The following is a 26,096-nucleotide window of genomic DNA, read 5'->3' on the forward strand; positions in this document are numbered from 1 at the left end:
CCTTCATGTCTTCTCTCAACATCAAAACAAAATGTGATGACTTGCCTTACTCATATTGGATTCCCAAACATTATAAGAATCTATACAAAGAAAGGTATATACAAATAGCTGCATCTTCATCTTGCTTCACGAAAGAGATGTCAATTCATCTTACAAAGATATTGTCTGCAGATTATGATGGCTGCCGATGTAGAGTACGCAGTTTTTCTGGCTATGCAGTTTTTTTTAGTTTTTTATGGGTTTCTTGATTGAGTTATGATGTGAAACTTATATCATCAGATTCAGTTTTCATTAAGGATTAAAATGGTGTATTTACAATGCATTCAAAATTGAAACTGCAAAAATAGTGGATAATATCAATTCAATAACATTTTCTTTGGTGAAGAGTGTTCAGCTTATTACCCTAGCATACCACTACTATGTCTAAAGGTAAACAACCTGGAGGAAAACGTGTACAGAATTTATTAGCACCTCTTAAAGAAGATGACAATGAATCAAGAGAAAAACCCTCAAAGTTAAACAAACAATCACATTCTGAAGTGTCAGAAGAAAGTCTTGAAGGCACTGATATAATGAGCATTCAAAAAGACTTAAAAGAGATTAAAGAATGCCTCGAGGAAACACCATCTAAGAATGATCTGGACAATGCCATGAAATGTTTGGTTAAACAATCAGATTTGAAAAATATTGTATCAGACATTGTGAAACAATTATTACTAGTAATTGATTTTGAAGACAAACTAACCAAAACCTTTGAGAGTAAAGAAAGAGAAAGAACTGGTAAATTTCAAAATCAGATAGACTCCTTACTCATAACAAATGAAAACCTCAAGGAAAGTGTTTGCTCTAAGGAAAGAGCTATTTCAAAACTTAAAGAACCAATCAAGCACAACAAAATGTGGTCATCAGAAGCACTGGAGCTTAAGCAAGTTATAATGAATATAGCAGGAAACACAACATCAGAATAATTAACTATCCAGAGAAACCAAGTAAAAATCTAAAAGATGAATTTTGAAATAAAGTGAAAGAGGATTTGAAGGTTAATCTGGAAGAAAGTGATATTGTTGCAATCCATCACATTCCAGGGCAAGATCGACCTGTAATTGCCAAAGTGAGAAACACTGAACTAAAAATAAGCCTTATGAGGAAGAAAAAAAAAACCGAAAGAATGAGGTGGAATTCCATGATGATATCACTCAAAAGAACCAAGCTTTAATGACAAAAGTGAAAGATGGTGACTATAATTTCTATAAAGTGTGGTTCTACAATTGTAATGTGTATGCTGAACTGTCAGAAAAGGGATGTTGCATTAGATTTGACATCTTTGATAACATTGGTGATAAGGTGAAGAAAAACAAGGACAAGGACAGAGAAAAGTAAGTGCTTAGGACCATGACTTTTTAAAATGAATCACTTTGTTGGTTTATGTTTTAAACTTTATTTGCTGGAAGCTATGGGGTTTCTCTAACTATCAACAGTAATGGTCTTTTGTAGAAACTATTTATTTCCATTTTCAGTGTCATGCATCATTTCATTAATTCATTATACCACTTGTGCTCTGTTTCTTTTTTTAAACTGTTTACTACCAGGCTTATTGAACTATACCACATGCCTTGGGCCTCCGTTGGTACAGTTCCTCAAATCTGTCAATCTTGTAAATTAACAAAATGGGTATTGCCTGCATAGCGTGTGTATTTTTTCACACCTGTTTCTGTTTAATTATAACTTACAATTACAATTATCTTGATGATTACTATGATGATTAACATGGTAGATTATCTCTGTAACCGGAGAGCATGATTTGACTCACAAAATTATACTCCACCACCGAGGATCGAACCCTAGACCGCTCGGTGACAAGCCAGCGACAAACTGATATGGCTAAAGAATTAATCCTTTAGCCAAGTCAATTGACTGGCTATTTAAATCTCACTACCTACTACAACGCAGGTAGGCCATCCTGCCGCATAATCAAGGGAAATAACTATAAATCTTCTTATGTTAAAACTCTGTCTACTGCTTATTTAAACAGGTACAAAATGTATGCAAAATGTACTATGTTACAAAATAGCCATCTTACTTGTAATTATTTGGTATGTGTGGATGAATATAGAGTATGTGTGAGTGTTTTTGTAAGTATAATTATTTGCTGAAGCTTCATATATTGTTATGAATAGTATCACTATACTGTCAATGAATGTGATGGGTCTACCATCTAGTATAAAAAAGAGAACTGATATATTTGACTGGGCAAGAAATAAAAACACTTCAATTGTATGCTTCCAAGAAACACAGTGTTAAGGAGGTAGAAACAGAATGGTGTGATCAATGGGGAGGCAAATGTTTTTTTTAGTCATGGTAACAGTAAAAGTTCTGATGTATGTGTTATGCTTGGAAAAGATGTTGGTGTTTATGTACACAAATCCTACGTTAACAATGAAGGATGTTACAATATATTAGATCTTACATTGTATAATCAGAGAATTACTTTGGCATCCTTATATAGATATAATAAACATGATTACAGTTTATTTGATCATATTTTACAGAATATCATTTCTTTTGAAAATGTGTGGTGACTGGAATTTTGTCCAGGACACATACTCCGATAATTACAATATTTTACAGAACAGAAACCCTCAGTATAGGGAGAAAATAGGAGAAATTATTGAGTCTTTTGAATTAGTTGATCCATGGCGTACTTGTCACCCAGATGACAGAAAATACACATGGCATCAATCCTCTACAAAAAATAAAAGAGTTGACTTGATTACTTTCTAGTTTCAGAAGATATATTTTCACTCTCAAAGAATTCTGTCATACTTCCAGGTTATAGAACAGATCACTCAGCCATTCTTTTTACATTCTCAGCCTAGTTAGAAAAAAGGAGAAAGGGATATTGGAAGTTTTAACTCCCAACTTCTCAGAGAGCCTGATTATATAGAAAAGGTTAAATCTTATGTACATGACAAATTAATTGAGTATTATGACACTGGTGGTATAGATGATCTATTTAGTGTTTGCATATTTTGTAATGATCAGTTATTTTTTGAAATATTAAAAATGAAGATAAGATCATTATCAATTGATTATAGCATCTCTAAGTCAAAACGGGAAAAAAATGCTGTGAGAAAATTAGAGAAAGATATTCAAGATTTGGAAAATTTGATAAATGCAAACCCACATGATTCAACCATGAAAACTTTACAAGATAAAAAGTCTGAGCTTGAGATGGCAAGGTCACAAAAGATAGAAGGGCTTTTATTAAGATCAAGAGCCAATTGGTATGAGGATGGTGAAAAATGCAATGAGTACTCTTGTAAATTGGAAAAGAAAATATTGTGAAAAAAAATTGTGTGTGAACTCATTAATAATGAAGGAAGATGTCTGTCAAAACAGATATTCTCCTTGAAGAAAAATCCTTTTTGAAACAACTGTATTTGAGTAGAAATTTGAGTTGTGATGACAATTATTTCTTCAATCATGATGTTAAACTCACAGGAGAACAAAAGAATTTATGAGAGGATAGTCTTACAATAGATGAATGTGCTCAGGTTCTCCCAAAGTACCATCACCTGTATCCCTAAAGAATGGAAAGACAAACGTTATATGAATAATGGATATCCGATTAGTTTATTAAATACTAATATAAAAATAGCTTCAGCAGTTATAGCGCATCGTATTAAAAAGGAATTACCACACATTATATTAAATATTAAAGTGACACACAAAAGAGATTTATCAAAGACTGTTTTATTGGTGAGAATACAAGCCTATTATATGACTTAATGCACTATCTGGAAGAGAATAATCAAGAAGGACTGATGTTAATGATAAATTTTGAAAAGGCCTTTGATTCTATTGAATGGTATTTTCTGGAAAAAGCTTTAAGAACTTTTAATTTTGGTCTATCTGTTTGTAAATGGTTTTAATATTTTATAGTGAAGCATCAAGCTTTGTGATAAATAACAGATATTTGTCTGATTTTTTTTTCAATTACAAAGAGGTTGTAGACAAGGAGACCTATTGTCTCCTCTTATCTTATCATAATAGATGTAGAATTTTTTCTTATGCTAGATGGAAGTGAAACTTCTTTGAAGGAATGACTTGACTGTTTTGATCATTTTAGTGATGTGTCTGGTTTAAGGATGAACACATCCAAAACTTGTGCTGTTTGGGTGGGAAGCATGAGGTATTCAAATTTAAAACTTTGCCCAGATAAAAACCTGAATTGGTCTCTTTCAAATTTCAAATTTTTGGGAATAGATTTTTCACTAGATTTGGAGTGTATGACTGAACTGAACTATGCAAAGAAAATAAAGGAAATAGCAGGTATATTAAAAAGTTGGCAGCATAGAAAACTGACACTATTGGGCAAGATTACTGTTGTCAAGTCCCTTGCACTTCCTAAATTAGTACATCTGTTAACAGCTTTACCCAACCTTAGTGAAACAAGGGTAAGGGAGATAATCTTGATGTTCTATAGCTTCATATGGAGTAATAAACCAGATAAAATAAAACATAGCACTCTTATTGGTGATATAAACCAGGGAAGACAATGAATGATTCATCTGGAGTCGTTAACCTTATACTTGAAACTTAACTGGATAAAGCGATTTCTTACCAACACAGAGGGCAGTTGGCAGAAAATTATTTTAAAGTTGTTAAAACCCTATGGAGGAGAGTGATTGATTTATCTGCCTTACACTAATAAAAAAAGTGGAAGATTTATTGGATGTATTGAACTTTGGCCAGTATCAGATATTTTATTTTATGCAGTTTGGAAGCCAAAGGGTGTTCATCACTTGTGTGATGTCATTGACAAGCAATCAAGGGATATCCACACTTTTGCCCAAATGCAACAAAATCTAGGATGTGCCAACTTTTTATGATATTCCAGTCTACTTGAAATATTCCTAAAGAAATTGAAAATATAATAAAACAACTGTCCGTATAACTTAATAGTATTGTATTAGCTACAGACAAATTTGTAGAGAAATAAATGGAATGTCAAAAACCCAAATTTGTGTACAATAATTTAATCAGATTGTGAATTTATCTTCACAAAAAATTTTAAAATGTGAAGAATGTTTAGATATTGAAATAGTTGATTGGTCTGAATATTTTGTTATTGTGAAAAAAAAAAACATGTAAAGATTCCTACCATACAACTTCCAGTATAATGTTTTACAATTATATTGACAAATAGTTGTATAAAATAAAACTTAAGTATTCCAAGTTGTACACCGTCTGTTAAACTGATGAGGAAACAGTAGAACATTTATTTTATAGTTGTAGAGTGACCCATCAGTTCTGGGAATGCTTTCATAATAAGATTAGATTATTTTTTTGTGAATTGTACTCTTAATAAAGTTGACATTCTCCTTGGTTATATCAAGGAATTACTTTTGCTAAATTTATTGTTTTTCATTGAAAAAAAAGTATATTTATAAATGTAAATTAAATGAAACTTTACCAAACATTATTGGAGTTCAGTGCAAAATTGAGCAATATAAATCCTTTGAATATCAGATAGCAATTAAAATTGGTTAACTTATGAATCATGACATTTTGGGCTCCTCTCAATGTCATTTTTCAGTAAATTTTTACCACATTCCAATTGAACATGTAACATTTTATTATTCTTTCATAGATCATATAAAAATGTAAATGGCAAACAAAACTATCAAACTATTGAGATTTCAAAAATGATATGTGAATTGATTGTGTGTATGTGTGATATTCCAAATTTGTTTTAGTTAAACTAACATTGGATAAATTTATATAGATTGTTATAAAATTAATAGTCAGTGTACATTGTAATCTATTTATTTATATTATTTTTCCTCTACTTTTCCCAGAATACCCTTGTCAGGAAGTAATGTACAGGGATTTGTAAAATCCTGACTATGATAATTAAACAAATAAAAAAAAAGTATTGTCCTTAGCAATAGATAACAAGTTAGTAGCAATACCACCTACTCTTGTTCTGGCATTAATCATACTGTATGTGGATACTTAAAAATTATAAAGATTTACTTGAAAACCTAAAATCCCACAGTTTTTCAGAAATTAGCTCTCTTTTGACTATTCAACACTACACTGCCACATGATAAATTGAAATCTTATTTAAAAAGACTTATTTGTAAATCTTTTGCTGATTTGGGAAATTATGTTGTTCTAGGTTACAAATCCACACATTTTTATAAAACATCTCAAAAGGGAAAATTGTGATACAGAGAAAAGCAGGTTTGTAAGCATGCTTGATTTCCTCATTGATAACATATCTGTCACATTTGGAGATGCCATTTTTCAGCAACAATTTGGCATTCCAATGGGCACTAGTTGTGCTCCTCTCCTAGCCAACTTGTTTTTTTTTCATTCATACCAGATTGAGTTTCTTCAGAGTCTTGTAAAGAATAATAATATAAAAGATGCGAAATCCTTTAAGTTCACATACAGACATTTTGATGATGTATTGTCCATCAACAACCCTTCTTTTGGTAAATGGTTACCTTCAAAATATCCACCAGAGCTTTAGATAAAGGTGACTACAGAAACAGCTTGTTCAGCATTTTTTTCAGGCCTACATCTCAATTTTGACAACAGTGGTCATCTCAGTACTAAGATTAATGATAAAAGAGGTGTTTCAAAATTATAATTTTTCCTTACCTGTGCAGCAATATACTTTCATCTCCTGAATATGGTGTTTATATTTCTCAATTGATTCACTATACATGTACTAGAAAAAGAACTAACTACTCTGATTTCCTTGATATATATATATATCTGTGTAAAAAACTCCTGAGTCAGGGATAAGAGAAAATGCATATCAAAAGGTCTTTTACCAAATTCTTTTTCAGATATCAGTCCTTGGTTGAAAAATACAGTTTCTTCTAAAACAATGAGTAATGAATGCTTTTTGTAAATTATTCTACGTATTGATACGACCACTGATTTACCGATTACGACACTTAAGCATGCAAATGCTATTTAATCACCACCCGAATATTCACCCTGCAATGGAAGAGGGAGATTAGGCATGCTGTAAGACCTAGATTTAACCCACCATTCTGTTTGAAATGCCTGTACCAAGTCAGAACCATTGCAGTACCATCTACTCAGGTGAAGTAATATCTATTGTGATTTATTTTGGACTTGATTATGGATCAGATTAGTGATTGTTAATTTTGTTGTTACCCTTATTTCTTAACACACAATGTATAAATAATTGAATCATTTAAGCATTCTGTGTTAGCATTTATAATACTCATATTGCTTCTAGTACAACAAGGATACAGGAATTAAAACCTTTGTTGTACAAATGTAATTTTCCTCCATTTTTTATTGTTATGGGTGTGTTTTGAATTGATGCTGCAACATTTTCGCGGACCAACATGACCTTCAAATTGATTAATTTTTTGTTATCTCACTTACCTAAATATTCTTTCATTTCACTTACCTAAATGTGGATCGATAAGATGAGGCTGTTCTTGATATTGATCAACTATAACTACAAAAGAAAAACAGATTATGACATTATATCAAGCAGTTAATATAGTTTCACAAATCTTTCAAAAACATTGGCTGTAATTTTTTTTTTTCCATGATAAATCAATAATGCAACTACATTTGGTTTTCTGTAGTGTATACAAACTCTGAGTTTTATCTCAAAGAAATTCCTATTATTTTTTGCTGAATTAAATCCAATTATCAGTATTTGTCATTAATCAACAATTGGAAACAAAAATGGAAGAATAACCCTGGTTTATATTAAGGAATTACTGCTCTTCTCATTAATCATATGAAATTCTTGGACATAGAATCACAGAATCAACATTTCATGGCCTCTTAATTTTCTTGAGTGCATCTTGAAACACCTGTTATGTGTGGTTGCCTCCATGAAATTTTTGTACGTTTTGTCATCGAACAGTGACACAATTCCATGTTTATTGTTTTGATTAGACTAGTTGCTTAATTAATTGCTCTTACGATGTTTGTAAGACTGCAGATATCAAAAACAAGTTCCTTTTAACTAGAGGCTCAAGAGAGCCTTAATCGCTCACCTGGTTAACCATTTGCTTATTTGAAAAACTTGAGGAATGAGACAGGCTAAGTTAAAATCAACTAAAATTATTCATAGCATTTTCATGACCTGAACCAGAATTTTGCTAAAGGCAACAATTTTTAATTTTTTTTCAAAAACCTGTCTTATGACCCCTAAGTTCCATTTTTAGTATAGGCAGCCATATCTATTCATGGATTAAAAATCACAACAGTCATTTTGAGCACAATACAATAAAGAACTATTATGCTTATTTTCATTCAATGGTCTTAAATGGTTTTAGAGAAGAAGATTTTCGAAGTTGTACATGTGAAAAAAAAAAACAACAAAAAAACTGTTTCAGGGGTCGTAACTCCTACATTAGTCAATGAATGGTTTTGAAAATTTCGGCATAGGTCCTTCTTATGATGCTTAACAATTTTAATCTGCCAGAAATTTGCTAAAGGCAACGCTTTGAGTTATTTGCAAAAAACTGCCATCTGACCCCTATGTTCTATTTTTAGTAATGGCAGCCATGTTTTTTCATGAACAACAATTCCAACCATCATTTTGTGTGGGATACTCTAAGCAACATAAATGCCAACTTTCATTGAATTCTGTGCAATGGATTTTGAGAAAAAGATTTTCAAAGTTGCACATGCGAAAATACAAAAAAAAAACTGTTTCAGGGGCCATAACTCCTACATCAGTTGACCAATCGTTTTGAAAATTTAGGCATATGTCCGTCCCATGATGCTGAACAATATTAACTATGCTAAAAATTTGCTAAAGGTAATGGTTTTTGAGTTATTTGCAATAAACTGCAATCTGACCCCTATGTTCTATTTTTAGTAATAGCGGCAATGTTTTTTCATGAACCAACAATTCCAACAATCTTTTTGTGTGGGATACCCTAAGGAACATATATGCCAACTTTCATTGAATCCAGTGCATTGGATTTTGAGAAGAAGATTTTCAAAGTTGCACATGCGAAAAATGCAAAAAAACTGTTTCAGGGGCCATAACTCCTGCATTAGTAGACCAATCGTTTTGAAAATCTTGACATAGGTCCATCTCATAATGCTGAACAATATTACTGATGCCAGGAATTTGCTAAAGGCAACGGTTTTTGAGTTATTTGCAAAAAACTGCCATCTGACCCCTATGTTCTATTTTTAGTAATGGTGGCCATGTTTTTTCATGAACAACAATTCCAACCATCATTTTGTGTGGGATACTCTAAGCAACATAAATGCCAACTTTCATTGAATTCTGTGCAATGGATTTTGAGAAGAAGATTTTCAAAGTTGCATATGCGAAAATACAAATAAAAGTGTTTCAGGGGCCATAACTCCTTTTTGTTTGTTTGTTGGGGTTCAAGTAAGAGCAGCAATATTTCAGCTATATTCAGATGAGCCATAACTTGTACATCAGTTGACCAATCGTTTTGAAAATTTTGGCAGAGGTCCATCTCATAATGCTGAACAATATTACCCAGCCAGAAATTTGTTAAAGGCAATGATTTTTGAGTTATTTGCAAAAAACTGCAATCTGACCACTATGTTCTATTTTTAGTAACAGTGGCCATGTTTTTTCATGGATCACAAATCTAAACAGTCACTTTGTGCAGAACACCCTAAGGGACAATCATGCCAAGTTTAAAATTTGTCAGTCCAATAGTTACAGAGGAAAAGATTTTTTAAAATTTGTCCAAGACGACGACGACAGACGCCAAGTGATGGCATAAGCTCACTTGGCCTTTGGCCAGGTGAGCTAAAAAGTCATTAAAAAAATTCATTTTTAAATTCATGTTTTTGTTTCTGAGTATGGTTCATTTTGAAATCATACATTTTTGAGATAAAACGAATTTCAAAAACATTCACTCATCCTGCATATTGTATTTAATCAAATCTAAAGCTACAAATGTACCTCAAGTCATAGTTATATAAATCTATACAACATTCTACGATTAATTTCTTCTTCTACAAGATTTTTTTCAATGACCTATAAATAAAAAAAATACCACAAAAAAAAAATTCTGTGGGAGAATCCATACAGAAAATAAGTCACTGATATGTTACTCTTAAGCAACCAAAAAGGAATGTTGAGTAAGAATTAAGGCTTTTGTTTCTGCAAGATTATGTGAACTCCTGACAATGTGCTAATTTTTCCAATTTTCCATAACAAAACTTAATAGGATATGATAAAAGAAAAAACAAATTATCTGCAACAAAAAATAGCATCCAGGAGTTGAGTTCTAAACTCAAGTGAAAATACTGAAATTGTTTCTGAGGACCCCTTACAGAGGCTTTGCTTCTTGACCCCTACCAGTAGCATCAGCAGCCTTATGACCAATGGCCTGATATTTGGCCCATCAACATCAACATGATATTCCAAAGAAAAACCCTGCATAAGTACAATACATGTAAGAAAAAAATAGCAAAAGGCTAATGCTGCCTAAAGAAAAGAACAATTAAAAAAAAAAAAATAAACCAGAAGCCCTGTTTGTCACAGAAGCCCCCCGAGTCATTTGTTAGTAGTGATTTTTTTTTTCAGTAAATCAAATGTGTCTGTAAGACACTAATGATGCCCCCGCTCAATAGATTTGCCAAATTAAGAACATGTTTATTTTTGTATGAAGACATGGTTTGCAGATTCAAAAAGGTTATGTACTGTTGGTTGATGCAGTAAATATTTGGTATGTTAGGCTTAGCACTGCAAAAAGACTTGCAATGACAAAAAAACGGATGGACTGACAGACACATAAAAAATGTAAATACCCCAATAACATATCCTTAACTTTGTTGCTTTGGGTATATTTCTGACAAAAATTACTAAGTCCCAACTATCACCCAGTACCGTAATATTCCAAAGTCTAACTTTCACCCAGTTTCATAATATTCCACAAAAACCAAAATCCTATGACCTTGCACACCATCATTATGTGTAGGAACATCCTGCAAAAAATATTTTAGATGTAGTTCAAAAACTACAGGAGGAGATGGCTGAACAAGCCATATAGCCCTATTTCATGAAAATCAAAATCCTTTGGTCCCACACACCTTCATCACGTGTAGAAATATCATGTAAAATATTTTAGATGTAGCACAAAAACTGTACAAAGAGATAGCCAGACAAGCCATGATAAAGTGTAAACTAGTCGGATGGTCGGACAGGTGTAAATTAATAGCCCCCCCCCCCCACCCCGACTATTTGTCGCGGAGGCATAAAAATCAATAACGGGCTTGAGCGGATATCAAGTATTATTGGAAGATTTCACAAGATCACTAAATGTATATATGATGTACATGTATTTAAGTTTGAGTGAGTCAAAACTAACTTTATATGAATATAATGTCTTATAATTTTGTTGGATAAGGCATCATTTCATGGTTCTGTTGTAGGACCTGTCAACAAACAGCAGGGAAGCAGGGATCTCCATGGATCAAAATGAACACATGGATCACTCTGGTGTTGGACAAATTTTCATTGTTGCATGTGTCCTTTCAAACAGAAAATAAATTGCCAAAGAAAGTATAAGATTGAATGAGACTTATTCAATTGCACAAGCTACAACATAGAAATTAGCAGTCAACAATGGTAAATCTTTCTGTCTGTATTGTTTAACTTAATTATACCAAGGTAAAGTTTTCTCTTCCCTAGGCTTGACCATGGGTCCACAGCTCTAGAGTTCTTTGTAATTTACCTACAAGAACTTAGACAGTTATACCATCTTTTAAAGGTTTTGGGAGTTGATCCATCATCCGTTCAAAAAATTTGGCAAATTGGATTGATTTTCTGTGTCAGATAAATGCAGAGATCGTTAAGACATTATTGTATAAATTTAAAATCATCTTCCCCCTTCTCTGATCACATCGATCTTTCTCAAATTTTATTCAACTCTTGATTCTTTCTATATTTTATTAAATGAACACATGGTGCTCGTTTTGAAATCATGGTACACACCAAATGAACACATGGTGCAGTACCATGCAAAAAGAGGTCATGGAGAACCCAGGGGAAGACATAATGACCAAGAATACCAAACAAGTTGCATGGTGGAATTAACCTGTGAAAGTCAAAACATGATTTTCACTTACATTGTAGCAACTGAATTCGCATAGGTATCAACCCTCCCGTTTTTTGTGGGAGCCTCTCGTGCAGGAGGCATCAATGTCCCAGTTTCAAGAATCCCTCCTGTAAAAAACTCCCGTAATTGAATTATCAAATTTTCGTCAATTTTTGTCCACCAATTTTGTTTATGTCAACAACCACGTGGGTCGCGAAAGTGCTTTATTGTCAGAACACTTGGAACAGCTGATCGACATACGAGTCTCTCCACAATTATCTCCGTTCATATCAACAAACAGCATGATTAACAATTTCAAAAGGATAGTTATGTCAAGAACTTAGTGGCCAAACACAACTTGCCGTTCCATGCAGCTGATCATTTTACTGACAATGTGAAAACAAAATTCCCTGACAATAAAATTGCTGAGAAATTTCATTGTAAAAGAACTAAATGCACTCAAATCATAAAGCAGGTTAATTATTGTACCAAGTCTTGAGGCTACAAACGTACAGTGACAGAAAACTGTAAAAAAAAAACATTCAGTATTTGATGTGATGACAGCAATGGTAGGGGTGCCAAAAAGTTTTTTCCTACTCTTGTTCACATTTTTAAAGATGGAAGCAGGTCCATCAAAACCAGATTCATTGAAATGCCAATGATGAACACTGGAACAGGGCAAAATCTATTTTATACCATACCAAACATCACTTCTGTGAATACATGTATAATTTATTTTGCTGATTCATTTAATTTGTATACATCATGTATTTATGGTTTTGAACAAAAATTTTAAAATCCTCTGTTTTATTTAATTTATAACTTAACAAAATATTTAGATAAGTCGTCACACATAATCTCCTGCAATTTTATGATGGATTGCAGAATATCTCCCTCAATTAGAATTTACTAGGTTAACAGGTATGGAATTCCTCATTTTACATGTACATTGTTCATGTAACAAATGATTAGATTGTACACTCAAATATGAATGTGTTCCATTGAAGATAGTTTTGACCATAGGAGCTTGAAATTTTATCAACAATCCTTCTGTTAGTGAACCTATTAAGGGGAACCAGTCGCCTGCACATACCAGAAAGTAGTCCGTAAAAAAAACGAAGTAGTTCCCAGGATGCATTGTATATTTTTTTGTGATTTAGCCAGTATATGCAAACTGGGTATCATCTGAAAGCTTATCATGTCAGGTACACACTGAATACCAGTTTTTAACTCTGATGTAGAGAATAATTTGTTAGAGTCTAGATCTTAAGCCCATTGATTTGTCAAATTTCCAAAAGGAAAGTAGTATTTTAGTACCTGCCTACTTTCACTTCACCTTTCTTTCTTTAAAGCCATTAAAGGTATGCTGCAAAGTTTATGAGAGAGTCTTTAAAGGGTCCCCCCTCTGATAAAACCTGTTAAAGTTCACTTTAACGAACTTAAAAATAAAGATTGGGACCTTGAAACTGCTTAATTCAACATAGAAAGTAATGGGACTTTTAATTGTGGTTTTACACCCATATGCTTAGTTAACGTTGTTTACATAAAATAAATGAGTCATTTTGTTTTACTGGTCTGGGTGTGTAATAGGGTGGTTCTTACAGGTAAATCTTTCTATGGTGGTTTCCACGGCGATCTGATCTTTAAATAAATCTTTTAGGTTGTCAATAAGCCCTTTGATTTCATCTATTTCCTTAAAGTCTTCCAGAATTCGCCCTTTTCCACACGCTTCATCTTCAATTTCAGCCATGCTGGGAAATCTAACAACACTGTAGATTTTATCGTAAGATGACAGGAAAAGCCACGATTGTTCCGAATACGCATATACAGAATTATTCCCCTTTGATTTCCCGCGGAATATTCCTAGCTATTCTTATTATAGGTGTAAAAAAACTATTTTGGAAACCAGTTGCCTGCACATACAAGAGAGTAGTTCGTAATGACACGAAGTAATCCAAATATTTCTCAATGACGTTTCCCAGGTTCTTTATATTTTGGCGTAAATTAGCGATCCTTGTTCAGTATACATATTTAATATTGGCCAAATACATCAAGCAAATATCATTGATTATAATCCTAACGGGGAGTGAAATAAACGGTACAGGTCCTTACCAAACGTAACGTCGTCTGCTAAAATGTTCAATTAAAATCCGGGTCTCCGCTCGGGACGGGAGAGCAGTGTTATAGGTCTCAGTATCGTATTAATTTTCCCATAGACTTCTATAGTGTAGTGCATATTTTTAGGATTTTTTAAAAAATATGTAAATTGATTCAATAAAACTTTCACTTATGTAGCATTTCTAAGGACATGTGAAAAAATAATTTCCCGCAAAGAAAATAGGGTGAGTCCACAAAGATCGGACAGAAAAGTAGTCTCGAACTATAAATAGCCATTTTCCCTACTTTCACTTTCGTTTTGCACTCACCAAACCAACCTTTTCAGTGGAACATTTTTATGATATTATGTTAGATTTTCTTTTAAAAAAGTTCTTCATCTTACAGTGTGATGTTTGCTCTATTTTATAAGTCATTGTTCATATCTTTTGACAAAATATTAGTTTGTAGAGAGGCAGAAAGAAAATGCACTATATTTTTATAGCATCCATGTTTTGACATGGATATGCAATACGATACTGGTACCTATATACTAAGGGCTATCCCGGCCGGGATCGGGAACCGGAAGTGATCCGGTGACCTGAAGCTAGACTTCTGTGAACACTAGGAGTAGAATATATGACGTGTAGCTCACTAAACTGGTGGAATTACTGAATTTCCTAACAATGACAGTGAAATACAATACATCCCTAAAGTGAAAGAGTAATTACACTACAGTAAGATGACAGGAAAAGCCGCGATTGTTCCGAATACGCATATACAGAATTATTCCCCTTTGATTTTCCGCGGAATATTCCCAGCCATTCTTATTATAGGTGTAATACCACTATTTCGGAAACCAGTTGCCTGCACATACAAGAGGGTAGTTCGAAATTGAATTTATATCGCATTCTTACTATGGTTTTTATGGTTGTGAAGTATGGGGTTTTAACAATAATGATGTATTTGAGGTTTTTTTGTGTACAATTTTACGAACAAATACTTGGTCTTAAAAAAAGTACACCAAACTGTATTATTTATGGTGAATTTGGTAGATTTCCCATTGATATTTTTATCAAAAGTAGAATGATAGCATTTTGGAAAAGAATTATATGTAATAAGCAAGACAAAATTAGTGCTATTTTGTATAAACTTGTGTACGATATGCATATTAAGCAATTTTACCATTCAAAATGGTTAACTTGTATTGAAAATGTATTAAATACTTGTGGCTATTCAGAATTTTGGTTGTCACAAAATATACCACAAAATTTAGCATTGTCATGTATGGTCAAACAAAGGTTATGTTATCAGTATAAACAGTCATGGCATGAGAAAGTTTTTAATATTGCTAAGTGCCTTAATTATAGAGTATTCAAATGTAGTCATAAATTTGAAAGCTACTTAGTTGATCTGCCTTTTGACTTGAGAAAATCATTTTGTAGTTACAGATGTTTAAATCATAGATTGCCAGTTGAACAAGGGCATTTCTGGGGGGTAGATAGAGATGATCGTATATGTGATATTTGTAATATGAATAGTATTGGTGACGAATTCCACTACATGTTTGAATGCAAATTTTTTGATGATGAAAGAAAAAGGTTATTACCAGATAATTTTATTACGAAACCAAATACTGTGAAATTTCATGATTTATTTAATTCAGATGATTATTTTACTAAAATGAATGTTGCAAAATTTTGTAAAATTATTTTGTCTGTAGTAAACAGAAATGTTATTTTGTAATTCACTACAATTACAATTTGCCTTCCATTTACCATTGATTTGTATTACTTCCACTTTAATATTTGATATTTCAAATTATATGTATGTTTCATACAGTATGCCATTTAATTGTAAAAATGTTGTATTGTTTACATGTTTGTATTCACATACCCCAGTTGGGGTCTTTGAGAAATAAAAAGTTTCAAAGTTTCAAAGTAATGACGCGAAGTAGTCCAAATATTGCACCCTATCATTCTCCTTGTTTAGTATACAAACTTGGTGTCATCTGAAAGCTGAACGAATCGGCTATACTATAAAAACTTCATTTTCTTTATTCAGTGTAGGATAAAACAATTCTGAACAAAAACTCTGGGCCCCTTAATATGGCTACATTTCAAAACGAAAGTAGTGATTTATGCACCTGTCTACTTTCACTTCACCGTTCTGGTGTCATACCACTATTTCTGGTCTCCATTACTTCCTATGTTTAATTCAGCTTTTTGTATTAGTACTGATGGTGCTAGAGGGGTATCATTATGACAGTCACCCTTTACCTTAACTCTCATAAAAATATCAACATACCTTATGTACCTTACATACACAACAAAGAACAAAAAATAACCAAAATAACATATTCAAATTAATAAAAGTAAATGGGCAACTCAGACTCCACTAAAAACTGGGAACATGGACCAGGTGCACTGGAAAGGTGAGCGCCCTCTGCTTTTCTAGAAACATGCACCCGCCGAGTTTCTCACATTTAAAGTCAAGTCCAGGGTAGTCGAAAGAGAAAAGGGAAACTATGACATGTTGAACAAATAAGTTTTCATGGTGAAGATGGATAGACCGTAACGGTGCATGTTCATGATGACGACCATAAAACTTCTGAATTTATGACTTCAGTCTTGTAGCGAAGGAATATGTTTTTGAACATTTACAATGTCATAATTATTGGGCAGTCAATCACGTCTGTCTGCTTCAAGTGAAGAATGAATAAGTCGGCTACTTCATGGTTCACTTCTCGAATTCTGATTGGTTATTATCTGAATACCAATAAAAAATGAACTGAATCTTGGATTTATCACAACTGAAAAAGGCATCTTCGCTAAGCCAAGGGTTATGGTCTTGCCCCCTCCCTTCACGCAATGGGAGGGGCAGGACCGTAACTCTTACCTAGCGAAGATGCTGTAAAAGCTAGCAATCGGGAATAAGCCACACATAACTTGAACACTTTCCATCGGTCTATATGATAGTTAAGGCCGATTTTATTTGAAATAATTCATATGTAAACAAAAAAGAATCTTTGTAACGTTGTCTTTTTCACCATCACAAACTAGATGACTTTTCAGCAATGCCAGAGTTTCCCTCCTTAGTTCAAATCCGAAATGACATCATTTATATAAGACAGATCGACGGGCGCTTAAGGAAAAACAGCACAAAGGCATTAAAATTAATTTCCTTTCAATAAACCCGGTCAAAACCCCCAGTTTTTTTTAATCAAACCTGGCTTGCTTATTAATTCTTTAAATTCATGTATGTTATTTTTTTGACTATTTTTATATTTTTGGTGCTTTGTATCCTATTCTTCGTCCAAATTTCCTGAAAACGAACTTTGTTGAGTTCTTAATTATTGAAGAACAGAAAAAATATGTCCAACTTTTATCTGACTGCCTAAAAAGCTCTTAAACTATTGATCATGTTTTATTTTGGGTGATATTCAGCAAGCTTTTCTATTGCACCAACAGTTCGGAAACAGAACATGTTGTCCGGGAATTGATTTCATATTTTACAATTTTAGTATATTTAATTGTATAATATGAGACAATTTGCAACTAGCGCTAGAACTCTAACAAATAGGCTTCTGGAACAGGGTTATGTTGCTACAAGATTGAAGTCATCACTACAGAAGTTTTATGGTCGTTATCATGAACCCGTGGATTGTTATGGTGTATCCATCAGCACCATGAAAACTGATTTATTCAACGGGTCATAGTTTTCCTTCCCTCGTTTGTCTACCCCGGACTTGACTTTTTATGAGCAACTCGGCGGGTGTTTCTAGAAAAGCAGAGGACGCTTACCCTACCGGTGCACCTGGTCCATGCTCCCAGTTTTTAGTCGAGTCCGAGTTGATAATTTACTTGTGCTACTTTGTATTTATGATTTTAGTTACTTTATGTTCTTTGTTGTGTATGTCTGTTTTCCATGTCTGGTCTTTGTCCCTGGATTACATTCTTTTGATTACCGCTATGGCCTTGGTTCCCTTGATTACTCTTTCAAACAAATTTGGTAAAGCTCATGTTGCAGATCGAATCGAAAACGTTGTGTTTATTTTATTTTTATTCAGTAAAGAACATTTAGATATACACTGTCAAATTCTACGGTGTCTTATTATCCCTTAATTATTGAAGATGCACTTAAATGCAACCATTACTTCGAAAATTCATCGAATATTGATAGTCAGTGAATCGCAGTGGAATTCGTATTTTGTAAGAAATGCTGATTTAAGTATTAGGAAATTTGAGGACATCAACGTACGTGTACGGCCAGGAATACCAAAAGCAATAATACAAAAGAAGATCTGTATAAATATACACTGCGTTGAAAAAAAAAGGTTATTCTTTAAAAGAACTAAGTTTTGATCGGTTTATTTAGCTTACAATTTGGTTACATGAATATTTTTGATTACATTGAAGTCTTCCTTGACTCAGTACCTTAGCACTTTGATTGACTTTGGCAAGTACGATATTCAAATACGACATTGATTTATCTTTCCATTGACATATGATATAGCCGTATACACTCTAGGCCCTTTAAACTCGAAAACTAAAGCACTTTTTGATACCTGTCCGCAGCACTACCAATGAAGCCTTACATTTCACGGTTGTTATCACATTGGTTGTAAGCTACATTGGTAAGATTGCCATGGTTAGGCATCATGGATGTCACGTGGTGTCAAAGCAAACTCAATACCGACTGGGTCGGAAAAAAGAAATAGTATGCAAGGGTAACCGTGATAGAAGCGTGCTACAGGTGATGTTTTTACGATACATGTTCGCGTAAAAAGCTCATATAGAGCGAGTCGAGCAAGTTTAAGAAATTTATAAACAAATAGGGAGGTACATGTAGAACTACAGTTGGCTTGGAAATAAAGACACTTTCTACAAACGATACGAAAAGTTGTTTGCTTTATAAGTAAACTGTCGTAACTCGGCTAACTATGCTCACTAAATAAAATACATGCACGATCCATTCGCTTGTACATGTTTTCTGACTCCTAATTCCCAAACAGTTCAAACGATAACCGCAAAATAGTTTTAAATTCAGTCTATTCTAAAATTTCTTTGTCTTCTAACCTCCGTCCTGTCCGCAGAATTTATCTGAAATGGCTGAATGGATTTAAACTTAACTTTCCACAACTAGACATTGCCCCTATCGGGTCTAATACCCCCAGAGCCTGTTGAACTCTATACATTAAATGGGACAAAAATAAATTCATATTGGGCACAAATTTATGGTGGACAGACTAAGCACTTTTCTCACATTATTTGCTGCCATTTCTAAACAACCCAACTACAAACAGAAATCAGTATTTGTAAAATAGGATGATTCCTTCAAATCCCATAATCTCAGATTGCGGTCTGATTCTTCCAGAGGAGAAGATTTTTGAGAGAAATAACATTAAAAATAGGGTACATACCAAAATGTGTAAAACGTACTCGTAACCGTACCAATTTTTGTTTTCCCCGTACCCAAATACTCTTTTGTCAATTTCTTTATTATTACATGATATTTACAACTGATAAATTGTAAACATTTACAGAGAAATCAAGGGAACCAAGGTTATAGCGGTAATCAAAAGAATTCAATCCAGAGACAACAGACATACACAACAAAGAACATAAAGTAACTTAAATCATACATACAAAGTAACAAAAGCAAATGAGCAACTCTGACTCCACTAAAAATTATGATGCCTAAGCTAGAATCAACGATTTTGAAATTGTTTTTCGAAAATTTGATTTTTATACGACTTTCAGTTTTCAAAAGTACCGAAATGTGCAATCCAAAATTCCCGTAGCTAAAATCAAAGTCCGGTATTTTTGTTATTTGTGCAATTTTATATAATTAATATATTCATGGGGGATAAATTAAAATCGCAACAGATTCTATTCATGAATTTTCTTTTTTATTCTTGATAAGATCGTATCCATTCTCTGTTGGTACGGTGATTCGTGCTACAGTACGGTATGGAATTCAAACTCCGACATTTCTTTTTTAAATCAATATTAAATTTTTCAAAACTAATCCAAAATCTGAAAGTGCAATTTTAACCTCTGATTGTTTACAGAAAATTCGGACTGGAAAGTGAGAAATAGTTAATTTTATATTTTGGTACGATAACTTACGGTTACACATTTCGGGACTTTTGAGAACATAAAACCGACTGTATTTGAAAATATCACAAATGTTTTCAACTAATTTTTACCTCAATTGATTTAAAACATCATTCAGAACTTTAGGACCAAGTTTCAGAAAGGTATGTGGTTCCACAAAGAAATGGGTTTGTATCTCATAAATATTACCACATCATTGACTTCACTGTAAATTTGAAAAGACGTTTTGTGTTGCTAATTTATAGTATAAATTTCCATGTACATGTATAACAAATAATGTACACAAGTAGCAAATTTCAAGATGATGATTGTGCTCTAGCAAACTTTAGACTAATTGGTTTCAGAAAGAACAGATACAAGAAACCAAATATAAAAATGTATATTCCCACCATATCAATTGTGTCATTAATATCAAAGTGCTGTTAGCACTGGAGGTTTTTGATTCTTATGAAAATTGTAGCCTGAACAAAATTTCAAAGAATACATGATGTAAATGAAAACTGTGATAGTACAACTGCATTTATCACATTACAGTAAAAGTATTCATTTTCACGGTGTACTAATATTTGCTATTTTTGCGATGGACACAAAAGCGTGAAAAAACTACGAATGCTTTTCATTTTTTGAAACCCTGAAAATTGATACCACCAATATGTTCATTTGGAAGAATCTGAGAAAATTAGCAACTGCGAAAATTGATACATTTACAGTAACTAGAACTGTTTTTTTTTCCTAATACATATAAACTGATGTCAATCAATAGTCCAGAATTCTGAAATATAAACTGATCAACAGTTAAACAGAATTTCACACACATTTATAAATTTTGACCTTTTTCTGACACCTTTTTCTGAATTTTTAAACCTGTCTGTAAGTTAGTTTGCAACTACATTCAATAACTAAATTAACAGGGTATTTATACTACACTGTAATTAAACTTGAATAAAACAAAATTCAGCTTTACCAACAATTTCCTTAAAGAACATAAGATTTAAAAAAAATAGAGACTTTTTATCAATTTGAATTTTCCAACCAATTTAAGGAAGTTTCAGTGATGAACCGGTGACATGAAGGACCTAAAACCCAAAAAGAATCTTCACTTTAAAATTTTTATTACTTTAAGTATTTTTTTAGTCATACTTTATAATGTGATCAGCGATCCAAGTACATGTATAAATTACATAGTACACAAATACACAATAACACCTAAAAACATTCTACAGACATCTGTATGTACAGAATACCAAAGATCTATCAACAAATATATACATAACTTCCACATCTTGGATGTGGTCTGTGATAAAATTTTACAGCGAGCAATTTAGTAAACTTCAGAGAATTGAGTTGCTCATCCCTTGAGCATTGTCTGATGAACTTCTGTAGGTAGTTAACTGGACAACTTTCTATCAAACTTAGATTAAAAAAGTTATCTATAAAACGATAAAAAGTGTAAATAACTATCTAAGACAATTCTTTGGTCATTCAATCAAGGGAAGACCAACTCCCATAACTGAACTATTTCAATCACTGCAATACAGTGTATGCTAGCACTTCAACGATTTGTGATGGTGATAAATCACGTACATGTACAAATGATGTTACCTAATGCCAAAACAAGGTTCCTTTCATGAAAGACTGTCCTTAAAAATGTCATAAAGGATACACTTCATGTACAAAGAAATGAGGTTTTTAAACTTACTATAGGAGATAACATATGGAGATAACATATGGTTGAAGTATTTCACATAAAATTGATAAAATGTTCATTTTAATCATGATTGACCATTTCCAACAGAGGAAATGAAATACATTTATATACTCCTAACTCTAGCAAGAGTTTCTTAAGTCTCAAGCTGCAAATAATTAACATCATAACCTAAAACTATAAAGTACCATCATCTATGAAGATGTCTTATTGGACATGAGTTGTTCCAATATTACATTTTACTCTTGTCAAGAGAATATGTTTTCCTTTAAAAAGAATTTAATGAGGATAAACTTATCCTTCAAACAATCCTATGAAAGCCCCCTCCCCCCCCCCCACACACACACAAAAAAGTCTTGTTTGCTGCTACCAGCAAGAAAAAAATAGGGTAGGTAATTAAGAAAATTATTTAAATAAATAATTTACATTGACTTAATGGGGCAACAATCTCGACTTCAACAGTGCTTGAGCCAAATGGTCATCAAATGTTTAGGGTAGTCACAAATAAATAGGGTACATAGGGTAGCAAGAAACAGACATATTATTTTATATGCCTAATAAATACAATTACAACTGTACAAAGTTTCGCTAAGACCCATTCACTAGTTTACATTCTTACATGAAAAGAGAGATGAATAGATGTCAGAGTAATTCATTTACCCCTAAATCTTTTTTAAGCTGGTAATAAAAGACAAGAATTCAAACTAGCAGTTGTCTTTCATAATGCATTGCAATACATAAAAAGTCACCAACAAGCAAACAAAGACAGCCCTTACAATTTCCATAATTTAAGTAAAAATAGATATATAAAAAGCAGATAAAACACAACACGTAAGCACTTACTTTAAGTACATGTAACAAACAAATATTGTACTTGCAAAAATATGACAGACTGATCCCTGTTTCATGCATAATTTTTTTTTTACAAAGACTATTATTATCTCAGCAACTCATAAGTAAAATTCAATGAATATATGAATTGTATTGTTTTGAAACTTTTTTTTACTACACTTGTACTATAACAAAATGATAGTTAATGAAACAGAAACCAATCATAAAACTGTTATACGAGTGACTTCCCCATCAGTCATAATGTTTGCATCACAAGGACAGGGTTCAATCAACCCTTGTCAAAACAGAAAGTAAAATATCACTAAAAATAAGAGTAAACCAGAGAGATTCTTACTAGATATTTAACCAACAATTCCAGATCTGGCCTGGTTTTCATAAAAAGAAATGATCTCAAGTTAAGAAATTCCTCAAATCTAAAGTTTTTCATCAAATGTGATCTGATTGGTTGAAATATGAGTTGAGGAAGTTCGAGGAAAATCTAATATAAATTTGAATTTTTATGAAACCAGCACTGTTCACTCAAATTTGTAACATGGATGAACACTGTACAGTACAACATCTGCCCATTGCACTATGAGTTACTCAGCATTTTGTATACCAACAATACTGTTCAAAATTACAACCCCTATTGCTAAATTAGCAGTAAAAATCTGTTCAAACCATGGAGACTTGATACAAGTTCATGACTGCATTTCACATATGAAAAAAGATACATGTATATGTAGGTTGTCACATCAGTACATTTATATTATTTTAAGAATACATTTAATACTTAATTACAGATATGGCTTTCATCAATAACAATCAAACCTAAAAACCTGTTTATACAAGACCTGCATGTCAGCATCCACACATTTTTATTTTTATTTCTAACTACAAACAAACTTATTTTCCTCAAATTTCAATACCAGTACATTGAAAAACAATGTCATTAATGAAGTTCTATAATTCAGAATATTAAACACTTTTATTTATCGATTCCAGCAAAAATCAGCTGCTTCCTGTGTAGTGTCATATTAAACTTTGTTTACACTGAAAAAAATTTCCATTATTTTCCATGTGGCATCATAATAATTTTGTTTACACCAAATATAAAAGAAAGGAGTGTTTGGATGGGATTCAACAGTTACCCAAAAAAATAGAAATTTTGACCATCCTAAAGATTTTAAAGTTACTGTCAGCAAGCTGAAAACCTTTTCATAGAATACCGGTAATTTAGATAAAAAATCATTGAAATTGGAAAATTAAAAAAAAAAAAATCTATGTATATATCCAAGGAGCTGTTTAGAAGTGATGAAGTATGACTTCAATGAAAGCAACCTAAAGAACATTGTCATGAATTGTACAGGTGAAATGCTTAAAATACATAACTTAAATGCAAGTTGAGAAACACCCAACTAATTCAATAAATAATCTTTTAAAAAAAGTTCTCAAAAACTTACTAGATTCCTTCAATAAATTTGTAATACACAAGTTTTTTTAGAAAAATAAAATTGCTTCGGAAAGCTGCAAATGGAAACAAGGACTTTTGTTATTATCAATAATTATGAGGTTTTGAAGTTTAATGTTGACAGAATTCAGCCATAAACCTGGTTAATTAAATCTGACAATATCTTTGGTCATTTTTGAATACTGTCAATGGTGCAAAAATATCTATGTTATCTGCCAACGTTATCGAAGAGATCGTAGAATTCTGTATGCTATAAAACCTATGATTGTAAATGTAGCAACACCAGCACTGATCTTTACAATAAGTCTATCATTGTGTAGTACAATATCCTTCACATGTCTGAAAAAAATACATGTAGATATAACATTAGTATATAATAATAATAAAATAGAGACAAATGCAGTAGAACATGGTGACTGTTATTTTATTGATTGAATGGTACTGTATTACAAATTATTCCATTATTTCTAGTATTAAAAAAAACATTTGGATTATAACAGTGCTAACTATTGTCTTTTGGAATTAGTAAAGAAGTTTATTTTAGAAGTTGTGAATTCTCTTTTTTAATTATCTGTGCCTTTGACTGTTTACTTCCATGAACTATGAGATCATTTCCTGCAATATTATGATTTTAGAATAGATAGACAGTAACAGTGTGTTGGCTTGAAATAAAAACAATATATGGACAATGCTTCAAATCCAGGTAAAATGTGAGGCTAAGCCACAGTTTCTTTCCTGATATGAGGCAAATTCTTATAAATTGTTTCTATTTGTAGTCTTTATACAGCAATTCTAATAATTTTTTTTAATGTTTAATTTTAATTACTTTTATATCCCACTTGTGACCAAAACAGTGATGTTAAATTTAATCACATCTATACCATATTCCATTTCCGTAAGACTTTGAATAAATGTAATAAATAAGAAATAAAAGATCATATGAGAAATTATAAATATATTGAAACCAACTATCAGCACTATATAATATTCTGCTTCAACTGTTTTTCATATAATATAAGTAAGCAACTCTGAACCATTCAAATTCACAATAATTGAACATCAAAATTTACTTAATTTTAATTTACGATAAGGGCTATTCCAGAAATACATGTAAATGTAAGGGGGGTGGGGGTGGGGGTCAGGAGGTACTATTTATTTGACCCCACCATGCATACAATTTTAAATTATTATTATGATAGAGGTACCCCCCCCCCCCAAAAAAAAAAAAAATAATAATAAAAAAAAAAATTCAGGAATAGCCCTTAATCAATCAGTGAAAACAAGAATAAAAAATGGACACAAAGCACTAAACATTGAATGCATTATCCCAAATATAACAAATATACTCTAAACATCTTCAAAAACTTTGGTTCAAAACACAATGGAAGGTATAGACATATAAATTCTGTCTCTTGAAAATCTGACAATACATCTTATCTTTTTTTCTTTAATATAGACAGATCATTGACAGCAGGGCAGTGATCAATGTAAGGTTAATAGAAATTCATACACCAATATGGGTACGGTTTTGTTAGTACATGTTGCTATTAAAGCTGTATATACCAGGTACAAAGACATTTAAGTGTTATATCCAGGATAAATAAGATGAACCAATACAAAGAAAATCACCAAGGAAAAGGCATTAACTTCAATGAATATTTTCATTAATAGATTTTATTTGCAACCTTTAAAGTGATATGAATATTTTCTAATCTTTTAATGTAACAACCAAATGGCATGTTGGTTTTATGCATTAAAATAGG

At 32.3% G+C, this 26,096-nt stretch overlaps 2 protein-coding genes across 13 annotated transcripts in view; both read right to left on the reverse strand.

Moving 5' to 3' along the window:
- LOC148620302 (tubulin-specific chaperone D-like) overlaps window positions 1-14,874 on the reverse strand; it is a 92,323-nt gene extending 77,449 nt beyond the window's left edge. For 2 of the 7 annotated variants that reach the window (XR_015921775.1, XM_088581062.1), the window contains exons 1-2: window positions 13,716-13,937; window positions 7,463-7,513 (exon numbers count right to left, since the gene is read on the reverse strand). Coding sequence is in view for 4 of the 7 variants with exons in the window: in XM_088581062.1 (XP_088437188.1) it covers window positions 7,463-7,513; window positions 13,716-13,863 (199 nt within the window). In the remaining 3 variants the exon portion in view is untranslated. Of the gene's footprint in view, window positions 1-7,462; window positions 7,514-13,715; window positions 13,938-14,753 lie in introns of those variants that run through there. The other 5 variants (XM_088581061.1, XM_088581060.1, XR_015921774.1 and 2 more) reach the window with 4 other exon arrangements.
- A 6,547-nt stretch (window positions 14,875-21,421) lies between these two features.
- The window catches only part of LOC148620304 (mitochondrial Rho GTPase 1-A-like), a 56,024-nt gene continuing 51,349 nt past the window's right edge, over window positions 21,422-26,096 (reverse strand). For 5 of the 6 annotated variants that reach the window (XM_088581069.1, XM_088581066.1, XM_088581067.1 and 2 more), the window contains one exon: window positions 21,422-24,672. In XM_088581069.1, coding sequence (XP_088437195.1) covers window positions 24,555-24,672 — 118 coding nt within the window. In that variant the 3' untranslated portion in view covers window positions 21,422-24,554. Of the gene's footprint in view, window positions 24,673-25,159; window positions 25,235-26,096 lie in introns of all 6 variants that reach the window. The other variant, XM_088581068.1, reaches the window with a different exon arrangement.

This window comes from Perna viridis, chromosome 4 (genome assembly GCF_037379345.1).
Source record: "Perna viridis isolate PV_CMFRI_1.1 ecotype Kerala chromosome 4, ASM3737934v1, whole genome shotgun sequence".
NCBI classification, from domain to species: Eukaryota; Metazoa; Mollusca; class Bivalvia; order Mytilida; family Mytilidae; genus Perna; species Perna viridis.